The sequence below is a fragment of the Nicotiana tomentosiformis genome, chromosome 2 (genome assembly GCF_000390325.3).
Source record: "Nicotiana tomentosiformis chromosome 2, ASM39032v3, whole genome shotgun sequence".
NCBI lineage: Eukaryota > Viridiplantae > Streptophyta > Magnoliopsida > Solanales > Solanaceae > Nicotiana > Nicotiana tomentosiformis.
Window position 1 is genome coordinate 112,588,056 of NC_090813.1, and position 13,063 is coordinate 112,601,118.

Below are 13,063 nucleotides of genomic sequence, written 5' to 3' on the forward strand. Positions count from 1 at the left end.
GTGATCGGAACAGGGCCCCGACCTACCCATAACATATATACAGATATACATAAGATGTACACAAAACTCTAGACCTGGCAACTCTGAAAGATGTGGAGCTTACCGATCAGGCTGAACACGGGAAACACCTACTGAGGAGGTCTACCCGTCTGTCTGTCTGAACCTGCACACATGAAATGCAGCGCCCCCAAAAAAGGGACGTTAGTACGAAATAATATACCGAGTATGTAAGGCAATAAAATAACTGAAATCTAAAACTGAACTGATAATATGATAACTGAAATTAAGTGAGAGTCAAAGATGGTCTGGAGATATACTTACCTGCTGATAGTGACTAAACTCCTTCAATATAGTAAGTAAAATAAATGTCCGGCCTTATAAGGCTCGGTACGTGTAACTGCTCGGCAGTAGTAGGCTCGCTCATAGGCGCTCGGCCATACTGGGCTCTGTACCTCGGCCATCCTGGGCTCGCTCATAGGTGCTCGGCCACAGTAGGCTCGATATATATAACTTACCATCTGATCAGAGGTTGCCCAATAGGGGCCTGCCCACCGATTATAGCTCGATGGTGGTGAAAATAGTGTAATACTGTATATATATATAGACCCTCTGCTCTCTTGACTGAATAAAGACAAAACTAAACTGAATATGAAGTCTCGATAAGGAATAATATTGTAACTTATGAGACTAGAATAATGTGAATAAATTCATGAATACGAACTTCTCTTTATGTCTCATTATTAACACATGTAGCTACGAGATCATGCCAAAATGAAGGAAGGGCTTAGCCTTAACATACCTTATCACAATATTTCCAATCATCAAGTTGAACTCACCTCTTCGCACCTTAATCTACAAGAATGATAATAATATTATCGTTAAGTTACGAAAGGTACAACTATCGCACAACGAACGACAAACTTATTTTGTATTAAAACGGGCAGCATCTCCCCTATAATCCTTACTTCCTCCAAATTCAAGATAACACCAAAAATACAAGAAAAGAACAATAACAACATATATACACAAATTTTTAGCCCTATATACGCCATCAAATACTACAAAACAGCCCAACACACCCCAATCTCTTCATACACAAAATGACCACCGTAGTAGTGTCAAACGACCCAGAAATGTTATGACGAACGACCAGCCATCCACCCTACATTTATATGGTGTTTCTACACCCACTTCCTCTTCCAAAACTCCACAAAACAGTAGTAAAACATGCAGCCCAACAGCAACACAAAACAGTCCACAAAACAGTCCGCTACAAGTGAATAACTCGAACTCACGGCTTCCGATCACCGTCCCGTGAGTTCTTACAAGTATAGAAAGACTTACCATGAATTTACAGCAGAAAAAATGGATGAAAGAGAGCAGTAAACTCACCTTATTTTTTGGATAACTCAGCTCCTATCTTGGTTCTTCAAACTCTAAGTTTTACCTCCAATTGGAACTTGAAAGGGAGAGAAAATCAATTAGGGTTTGTGGGAAATTTTTGGGAGGATTCTTTGCAGAGCTTATGTCTGGTTATTATGCTCTATTTTAAGTCTAATATATGAAGAAAATAGGCCCTTAAAAGGCCTCTTTGGACGACCCGAAATGGCCCATTTTTGGGCTTTCATTTAAGCAAGTAGGTGACACACCTACTTGTCACCTAGCAGCTTGCGCAGTATCGCAAAAATGCACATATCTCTCTACTCCGATGTCGTATTGACAAATGGTTTAATGCGTTGGAAAATAGACTCATAGATCTTTAATTTGATGGGTGGAACACCCCATAACTCTAAGTATATTGGGAGAAAATTGCAGTTACATTTGACCCAAAGTTTCAGTAAAACTTATGAATGTAACTTGTGATGACTTTCATCGACTTTTGTTCCACAACTCGCTTGACTTCAAAACATAACACACGGATGTCATACGACTAATATAAATCATAACATAATCTCCTTATCATGTTAATCACCCTAGTCTCACCCCAAAGGTACATGTTATAACATTCCCAACTTGTCGACTTTCGACGAAACATTATTTTATTTAATTGCTTTAGCTTCTGAACTGTCCAACCCTCTTTGTACTTGTTGTTCATGATCTTCAATATTTGTAACCTCAGAGGTAACATGATTAACTTACTTTATATACTTTTAAATATTATCTCATTTTTGGTCCTACATTAGTTTGCTTACGATGCATTTTTACGTACGAAAATATAGGGTGTAACATCACTCCCCCTTGGGAACATTCGTCCTCGAATGTTTACTCTTAGAGACTTTGGAAAATTTTGCCAGAGTATCCTTCGTACACTAGGTTAAAACCAACCTGCACGCAGCTAGAAAATATACTATGCATGCCACACATGGCCAATCTTTATAAATAGCAGCAATTTGCCTCACCGACCATAAATCATAAATATTGAAAGTGAAAAATAAAAGCTTACCTGATGACCTGCTAGCCTACATAGAGCTATGTTGTAGCTTCCCATCTCGAACCATATCTTTAGTTTGAAATAGGTAGGGGTATTTAGACTTCATTTCTCCCTCCGATTCCCACGTCATCTCTTCTACATTCTTGCTCCTCCATAAAACCTTTACGGAAGCTACCTCCTTATTTCGTAGCTTGCGGATTTGTCGGTCTAGGATGGCAACTGGAATTTCCTCGTATGACAAGTCCTCTGTAATCTGTACATCATCCGTGGGCACCACTCGGGTAGGATCGCCAATGCACTTCCGTAGCATAGATACGTGAAAAATTGGATGGACAGACTCCAATTCTGAGGGCAACTCTAACTCATAAGCTACTTGGCCCACTCTCCGAATGATCCTATAAGGCCCAATATACCGTGGGCTAAGCTTGCCTTTCTTGCCAAACCTCATCACGCCCTTCATAGGTGATACCTTTAAGAATACCCAGTCATTAATCCTGAACTCTAAGTCTCGTCGCCGCACGTCAGAATATGACTTCTGACGACTCTGAGCTGTCAACAGTCGCTCCCGGATAAGCTTTACTTTCTCTATGGCCTGTTGAACCAGGTCTGGCCCATGTAACCCAGATTCTCCAACATCAAACCACCCTATAGGAGATCTGCACTTATGCCCATACAAAGCCTCGTACGGAGCCATCTGGATACTGGAGTGGTAACTGTTATTATATGCAAACTCGATAAGAGGTAGATGTTCATCCCAACTTCTTTTAAAATCCAACACACATACTCGTAACATATCCTCGAGCGTCTGAATTGTGCGCTTGGCTTGTCCATCAGTCTGTGGATGAAAAGCTGTGCTGAGATTCACCTGAGTCCCTAGACCTCTCTGAAATGACCTCCAAAAATATGCTGTAAACTGAGCCCCACGGTCAGATATAATAGAAACCGGTACTCTGTGTAGCCGCACTATCTCCTTAATATATAACTTTGCATAATCTTCTGCTGTATATATAGATCTGACCGGTAGGAAGTGAGCTAATTTCATGAGCCTATCGACTATCACCCATATGGAATCGAACTTACGATTAGAACGAGGTAAACCTGTGATAAAGTTCATGTTTATCGCCTCCCATTTCCATGTCGGGATCTCTATAGTCTGCATTAGCCCTCCGGGCTTCTGGTGCTCTACCTTCACTTGCTGGCAACTAGTACATTGGGCGACAAACTCAGCAATGTTCTTCTTCATATCATTCCACCAGTACATATCCTTAATGTCATGATACATCTTCGTCGATCCAGGATGGATGGAATACCATGAATAATGTGCCTCTGACATAATCTTGTCTCGTAGCCCTGCTACATCTGGAACACACAAACGACCCCTGTATCTGAGAACCCCATCTCCCGTGAGCTCTAACAATGGCTTCTTCTGCTGCGAAACTCACTCTCTCAACTCGACCAACTCTGGGTCCTCGTACTGCCTTTCCCTGACTTCAGCTATGAGGGATGATTTTGCAGTGTTTTGGAGTACAACTCCACCATCCTCAGAATCTACTAACCGAACCCCCAACGAAGCCAATTGATGAATCTCTCTAGCTAATTGTCTTTTCTCGGGCTCTACATGTGCTAAGCTACCCATAGATCGGCGACTTAAGGCATCTGCTACAACATTAGCTTTCCTTGGATGGTAGAGAATGTTAACATCGTAATCTTTCAATAACTCAAGCCATCGCCTCTATCGCAAATTCAACTCTTTCTGCTTGAAGATATATTGTAGGCTTTTATGATCAGTAAATACATCAACATGAACACCATATAAATAATGCCGCCATATCTTAAGTGCATGGACAACCGCAGCTAACTCGAGGTCGTGGGTCGGATAATTCCTCTCGTGCTTCCTCAACTGCCTTGAAGCATACGCAATTACCTTCCCATGTTGCATCAGGACACATCCTAACCCGACACCTGATGCATCACAATACACGGCATAACCCTCTAGACCCTCTGGAAGTGTTAGAACTGGAGCTGAGGTCAACCTGTTCTTAAGCTCTTGGAAACTCCGCTCACAAGCCTCTGTCCATTGAAACTTAGTTTCTTTCTGTCTCAACTTCGTCAATGGTGCCGAAAGGGAAGAAACACCCTCTACGAACCTTCGATAATATCCTGCTAAGCCTAGAAAGCTACAAACCTCTGTCGGAGTGGTAGGTCTAGGCCAAGATTTCACGGCCTCAATCTTCTGAGTGTCCACCTTTATACCTTCATCTGATACAATATGCCCCAAGAATGCTACAGACTTCAACCAGAACTCACATTTAGAAAACTTAGCATACAACTTACAATCACGGAGGGTTTGGAGTACCGCTCGCAGGTGGTCCGCATGCTCATCCTCTGAACGGGAATAAACCAGAATATCATCAATAAATACTATCACGAACAGATCTAAAAATGGCCGGAATAGGCTATTCATCAAGTCCATAAATATGGCGGGTGCATTAGTCAACCCGAAGGACATGACAAGGAACTCGAAGTGGCCATATCGGGTCCTGAAGGCTGTCTTCGGAATATCTTTTTCCCGAACTCTGACCTGGTGGTACCCCGACCTCAAATCTATCTTTGAAAAGCATCTAGCCCCTGCAACTGATCAAACAAGTCATCGATCCTTGGAAGTGGATACTTATTCTTAATAGTTACCTTGTTCAGCTGCCTATAATCGATACACATCCTCAGCGAGCCGTCTTTCTTCCGCACAAATAGTACCGGTGCACCCCAAGGTGAGGTACTGGGCCTGATGTAACCTTTCTCCAGCAAATCTTTTAACTACTCCTTCAACTCCTTCAATTCGGCAGGTGCCATTCTATACGAAGGGACGGATATTGGTTGAGTTCCTGGAAGCAAATCGATGCTAAAATCAATCTCTCGCTCTGGAGGAATACCTAGAAGCTCATCTGGAAACACATTTGCATACTCTTTGACTACGGGAATAGACTGAAGTGTAGGTATCTCAGCATCTGCATCTCTAACTCGCACAATATGATAAATGCACCCTTTTGCGATCATTTTCCTCGCCATCAGATAGGAAATAAACCTACCTCTGGGTGTTGCTGTATTACCTACCCATTCAAGGACTGGCTCACCCGAAAAATGAAATTTGACTGCCTTTGCTCGGCAATCAACTATGGCATAGCAAGCTGCCAACCAGTCCATGCCCATGATAGCATCAAAATCCATCATCTCTAGATCAACTAGGTCAGCTGAGGTCTGACGACTACAAATTGTCACCGTACAACCTCGGTAAAGCCGTCTAGCAATAATCGATTCTCCGACCGGTGTAGATACCGCAAAAGGATCACTTAGTATTTCAGGCACTATACCAAACTTCCTCGCGACAAATGGGGTAATATACGATAAAGTAGATCTTGGGTCTATCAAAGCATAAGCATCGTGAGAGAAAATGGTTAATATACCTGTCACAACGTCTGGTGAAGACTCCTGGTCCTGTCGACCCGCTAAAGCATAGATACGGTTCTGATTACCACCTGAACTGGAACCTCTACCTCTGCCTCGACCTCTACCAGCCGAAGACTTGAGACTCGCGCCCTGAAGGATGCACGGACATAGATGATCCTGTTGCTGAACTCGCTGGTTGTGCCATTCCCCCAGAATCTCTATTTGGGCAATCTCGCATCATATGCCCCGGACGCCCACATGTATAACAAGCATCAGAACCTGCTCGGCATTGGCCCAAGTGTCCTCTACCACAGATGTCACACCGTGGAGGAAATGACCATGTCTGCGCAGAACCTCGCTGTCGCTGCAAACCCGACGCCCGTGAGCTCTCACCTGGTCCTGACTGAGTATAGCGGTCATACCTGTAACCCTGTAACTGAGGTGGCAGAGGCCTAGGTGGCCGTCCGAAGTACTGGGTCCTATAACTACCCTGAGATTGCTCCTGAGACCTGGGAAATCTCATCCTCTTACGTTGCCCTTGCTCAGCCCTCTCTGTACCCTGCTGCCGACGCCTACCCCTTTCTATATTCTGGGCGAATGCCTGAATCCGGGAGATATCCATACTATCCTGCAATGCAGCGGTGGCACATGCCTCGGTTAACTCTGGGGCTAACCCTGCTATAAACCTGTGAATCCTGTCCCGCATAGTAGCAACTATGGATGTTGCATATCTGGCCAATGAGTCAAAATGGAGACTATACTCTCAAACACTCATATTACCCTGCTTGAGGGCTAGAAACTGATCGACTCGAGCCTGTCGGATCTCCCGCGGTAAGTACTGGTCAAGGAAGGCATCTGAAAAATTCTCCCAAATAGCTGGAGGTGCATCACGTCCCCTGGACCTCTCCCATCCCTCGTACCAAAGGATGGCTATATCTCGGAGTCGAAAAGCTGCTAGCTCAAGTGCCTCTTTCTCCGTGGCATGCATAATACGAAAGATCCTGTGAAGTTGATCTATGAAATCCTGCGGGTCCTCCCTCTGATCTGTCCCCGTGTACTCTGGGGGACTCAAAGCAATAAACTCTCGGACCCTTGAACTCCCAGACCCCTCAGAAGTTCCTGCACTAGCTGATGCCCTAGCCTGTTGCTGGGTAGCTACTAACTGTGTCAACAAATGCACCGCACTTCTCAAGTCCTGATCTGATGGAAGTGGAGGGGGAACTGGATGTGCGGTTTCCCTAGGAATCTCCGTAGTTGGTGGAGGAGCCGGTAATGGCTGAGTAGGGGTCTCACCTTGAGCCTCAGACTGGGCCCCATCTACTGGGGGTACCCTGCTGGTCCCCTCACCTACTGCTGTATCTCTCCTCTGGCTAGCCGTAGTCTTCCTAGTCACCGTCATCTGTGCATGCAAACACCAACACATAAGTTTAATTCAAATTTCCTATAACTCAGTTCTATAGCACGATTTAGATTTCAAAGAAGGGTAACCAACTCCTAAATGCCCTGTAGTTCCCTGCTTATATAATGTGGTGCACAACACATCTATAAACAAGACCCTACTAGACACGGCTTGTAGACTCCCTAGGACAGAACTGCTCTGATACCAAGTTTGTCACGCCCCGAACCTAGGAGCGAGACTAGCACCCGGTGCCTCACCTAACCTGGCGTACCAAATTGCGACTAAGGGATTCTGAACATATAATGTCATACTTTGGCCATGGGGCCACCTTGCAAGACAATTTGCGAAGCAAAATATAAAACTGAATGGAAACTAGTGCTAACTAAACATCAATATAAAGCTAGGCCGACAAGGCCGTCATAGCTACTACAGCTGACAAACCATCAAATATACATACCAGGCCTACAAACCCAACATACTGCACTAACTAACAGGATATGTCTACAAGCCTCTACCGATATATATAATGTGATCGGAACAGGGCTCCGACCTACCCATAACATATATACAGATATACATAAGATGTACACAAAACTCTAGACCTGGCAACTCTGAAAGATGTGGAGCTTACCGATCAGGCTGAACACGGGAAACACCTACTGAGGAGGTCTACCCGTCTGTCTGTCTGAACCTGCACACATGAAATGCAGCGCCCCCAGAAAAGGGACGTTAGTACGAAATAATGTACCGAGTATGTAAGGCAATAAAATAACTGAAATCTAAAACTGAACTGATAATATGATAACTGAAATTAACTGGGAGTCAAAGATGGTCTGGAGATATACTTACCTGCTGATAGTGACTAAACTCCTTCAATATAGTAAGTAAAATAAATGTCCGGCCCTATAAGGCTCGGTACGTGTAACTGCTCGGCCGTAGTAGGCTCGCTCATAGGCGCTCGGCCATACTGGGCTCTGTACCTCGGCCATCCTGGGCTCGCTCATAGGCGCTCGGCCATAGTAGGCTCGGTATATATAACTTACCATCTGATCAGAGGTTGCCCAATAGGGGCCTGCCCACCGATTATAGCTCGATGGTGGTGAAAATAGTGTAATACTGTATATATATATAGACCCTCTGCTCTCTTGACTGAATAAAGACAAAACTAAACTGAATATGAAGTCTCGATAAGGAATAATATTGTAACTTATGAGACTAGAATAATGTGAATAAATTCATGAATACGAACTTCTCTTTATGTCTCATTATTAACACATGTAGCTACGAGATCATGCCAAAATGAAGGAAGGGCTTAGCCTTAACATACCTTATCACAATATTTCCAATCACCAAGTTGAGCTCACCTCTTCGCACCTTAATCTACAAGAATGATAATAATATTATCGTTAAGTTACGAAAGGTACAACTATCGCACAACGAACGACAAACTTATTTTGTATTAAAACGGGCAGCATCTCCCCTATAATCCTTACTTCCTCCAAATTCAAGATAACACTAACAATACAAGAACAGAACAATAACAACATATATACACCAATTTTCAGCCCTATATATGCCATCAAATATACAAAACAGCCCAACACACCCCAATCTCTTCATACACAAAACGACCACCGTAGTAGTGTCAAACGACCCGGAAATGTTATGACGAACGACCAGCCAACCACCCTACATTTATATGGTGTTTCTACACCCCCTTCCTCTTCCAAAACTCCACAAAATAGTAGTAAAACATGCAGCCCAACAGCAACACAAAACAGTCCACAAAACAGTCCGCTACAAGTGAATAACTCGAACTCACGGCTTCCGATCACCGTCCCGTGAGTTCTTACAAGTATAGAAAGACTTACCATGAATTTACAGCAGAAAAAATGGATGAAAGAGATCAGTAAACTCACCTTATTTGTTGGATAACTCAGCTCCTATCTTGGTTCTTCAAACTCTAGGTTTTACCTCCAATTAGAACTTGAAAGGGAGAGAAAATCAATTAGGGTTTGTGGGAAATATTTGGGAGGATTCTTTGCAGAGCTTATGTCTGGTTATTATGCTCTATTTTAAGTCTAATATATGAAGAAAATAGGCCTTTAAAAGGCCTCTTTGGACGACCCGAAATGGCCCATTTTTGGGCTTTCATTTAAGCAAGTAGGTGACACACCTACTTGTCACCTAGCAGCTTGCGCAGTATCGCAAAAATGCCCATATCTCTCTACTCCGATGTCGTATTGAGAAACGGTTTAATGCGTTGGAAAATAGACTCATAGATCTTTAATTTGATGGGTGGAACACCCCATAAATCTAAGTATATTGGGAGAAAATTGCAGTTACATTTGACCCAAAGTTTCAGTAAAACTTATGAATGTAACTTGTGATGACTGTCATCGACTTTTGTTCCACAACTCGCTTGACTTCAAAACATAACACACAGATGTCATACGACTAATATAAATTATAACATAATCTCTTTATCATGTTAATCACCCTAGTCTCACCCCAAAGGTACATGTTATAACATTCCCAACTTGTCGACTTTCGACGAAACATTGTTTTATTTAATTGCTTTAGCTTCTGAACTGTCCAACCCTCTTTGTACTTGTTGTTCATGATCTTCAATATTTGTAACCTCAGAGGTAACATGATTAACTTACTTTATATACTTTTAAATATTATCTCATTTTTGGTCCTACATTAGTTTGCTTACGACGCATTTTTACGTACGAAAATATAGGGTGTAACACCAGACCCCAATGGTCACCATACATGACTGATATACGCAGTGCACAATAATAATATCACCCACAGGAGTGGATACATGAACAGATGAAACTAGAGACTCACGGGGCATATCCAGTTAATGAGCAAAATATGAGGACACGTATGAATAAGTGGAACCAGGGTAAAATAATATAGAGGCATCTCTATGGAAAACTCAGACAATACCTGTAATCACAACATCCGAAGCAATAGCATCTGGTATGGCAGGAAGAGCATAGAAACAGGCTTGGCCGCCTCCTGATCGGCCTCCCCCTCTCGGGCGACCCCTAGCTGACTGGGCTCCATGCCGGGCTGGTTGAGCGGGTGGTAGAGGGGCTGGTGCTGATGACATAGACTGGCTCCTTTGCGGAGCTGGACCTCCCACTATACGGGGACACTCTCTCCTTATGTGACCAAGCTTCCCACACTCATAACAACTCCCTGGTGCTGGTGCAGGGGACTGAAGGGGGCCCTGAGCACCGGGATAACTGGCAGAAGGACTTGACATAGGCGAACCCTGGCCTGATGGAGCACGGGATGAGCTCTGCACTGGGAGGTCACCGAGAGATGAACGTCCTTACTGATAACTGTGAGAATCATGGCCAGATGATGCACCACGATGACCTGGACGGGCCGTCTGATCATGTATGAATGGACGGCCCCTACCGTGCTGGAACTGACCCCCAGAAGGAGCACCGCTAAATCTTCCCTGTCCACGAGGACTCTTGGCCTCCCTCTCAATCCTCTCTTGACTACGAACCATCTCAATCTGACACGCAATGTCGACAATCTCATTAAAAGTAGTACCATACACTCTCTCTCTGGTCATAAGCAATCATAGCTGAAAAGTGAGGCAATCTATAAACCTCTTGATCCTCTCCCTGTCTGTGGGAACCAACCAGATAGCATGAACTCCGAGAATCACATCTCATACTGTGTCATAGATATATCACCCTGATAAAGCTGCTCAAACTGTCTGCGCAGCTCCTCTCTGCGGGACTAAGGCACAAACTTCTCCAGAAAGATAACGGAGAACTGCTGCCAGGTAAGGGGCGCTGCGCCGACCGGCCCACACCTCTCGTAAGGCTCCCACCAACTGAATGCAGCCCCGGAGAACTGAAAGGTAGTGAACGAGACCCCACTGGTCTCCAGAATACATGCCGTATGGAGTATCCTCTGACACCTGTCTAAGAAACCCTGTGCATCCTCTCCCTCTGCACCACTGAAAGATGGAGGCTGGAGTCTCCCAAACCTCTCCAATCTATGTTGCTCATCCTCGGGCATAGCAGGAACCACATAGTCCTGAGCAGCTGCAACCGACTGGGCTAGGGGAGCCCCCGGTGTCTGGAATCTCTGTACCACCTGCTCTGGTGTGCGGGCAGCAGGAGTCTGAGCACCTCCCTCAGCCTGAGAAGTGGCTGTTGCGGTCGGAACAGAGACCGCCTGAGCAAGACTGTACACGCGGTTAGAATCTGAGCTAAGGCCTCCTGAAGGCTTGGAATCACAATAGGCACAGGTGGTGCCTGAGCTGGTTCTAGTGGCTCATCCATAACTGGAGCCTGCTCCTGAATTGGGGCAACTGGTGGATCTACAGGTGTTGCCCTAGCTGCGGTGCGAGCTGACCTCTGCCCCTACCATGGCCTCTACCGCGACCTCGACCTCTCGCGACCCTGACTGGTGGTATTGGTGGCTGTCTGTCCTATCCGGTAGTACGCACCCTCACCATCTGTGAGAGAATGAAACAACAAATGTTTAGTTACAAGAATCAACAGATTCGCACGACAAGAATTCAAGAATGTAGAGTTTTCTAAGGGTTCTGCAGCCTCTCAAAGATAAGTACGGACATCTCCGTACCGATCCGCAAGACTCTACTAAACCTGCTCATGACTTGTGAGACCTGTGTAACCTAGGCTCTGATACCAACTTATCACGACCCAAAACCTAACCCATCGTGATGGTGCTTATTATGGTACTAGGCAAGCTGACCTTTCCAAAACACTTAATTTAATAGAAATGAATTAAGACATTTAAAATAATCCGGAGTTTTTCACAAACATGGGGGGGGGGGGGGGGCTAAAACCCAAATAAAACTTAAGTACGAAAAAAAACATAGCCCGACATCGGGGTGTCACTGAGTCATGAGCATCTAACAACCAATCTAGAAACAGAGTCTACTACAATCTGTGCCAAATGCCAATACAAGAGAGAAAGGATAATAAGAAAGGAGAAACAAAGACTGCGGATGCCGGCAGCTACCTCGTAAGTCTTCGATAATCAGTCCGCGCACAAACTCAACGACCGTCAGAACCGTACACTCCTGGATATGCACATGAAGTGCAGGGTGTAGCATGAGTACAACCAACTCAGCAATTAACAGAATTAAATAAGGAACTGAGAAGTAGTGACGAGCTATAAAAATACAGTTCACATCAAAAGTTTTCAGTAAAGAGTGAACATGCTTTAAAATCAAGTGGTATAAGTCAAATCAGTTCGAGACCTAGTAAAACATATATGAATCTTCCAGAAATTTCACAACAACATCAGATAGCAACTAAGTGCAGCAATAAATAAAAGCATGTACAACCTCTTAAGGCAGCAGTCACTCAACTCATCTCCTCTGTTCATACCCTCAGCTCTCAGCCCTCAATACATACTCTCAATAGGTACCTGCGCTTACTGGGGGTGTACAGACTCCGGAGGGGCTCCTTCAGCCCAAGTGCTATATTGCTACGGCGCGCAGCCTGATCCAATATTATTGCGGCATGCATCTCGATTCAATATTGTTGTGGCGTGCAACCCGATTTAATATTGTTGCGGCGTGTAACCCGATCCAAATGTATATATATATATATATATATATATATATATATATATATATAGCCCAAATGCTTGTTGTGGCGTGCAACCCGATCCATATACCTCACAGCGCGCAGCTTGGCACTCAGGCCCTACCTCAGTCACTAACCTCTCCAGCCACTCGGGCTCACAAAATATCATAATAACCAGCCCAAGCAGAG

General features: G+C 44.4%; 1 protein-coding gene across 1 annotated transcript; it reads right to left on the minus strand.

Moving 5' to 3' along the window:
* Nucleotides 1-10,221: 10,221 nt before the first annotated feature.
* On the minus strand, nucleotides 10,222-10,875 carry LOC138905413 (uncharacterized). Its single transcript, XM_070193937.1, has 2 exons — nucleotides 10,713-10,875; nucleotides 10,222-10,595 (listed from the first exon to the last, which is right to left on the minus strand). Exons 1-2 carry the CDS (start codon nucleotides 10,873-10,875, stop codon nucleotides 10,222-10,224), a joined length of 537 nt encoding a protein of 178 aa, XP_070050038.1.
* Between the last annotated feature and the right edge of the window lie 2,188 nt (nucleotides 10,876-13,063).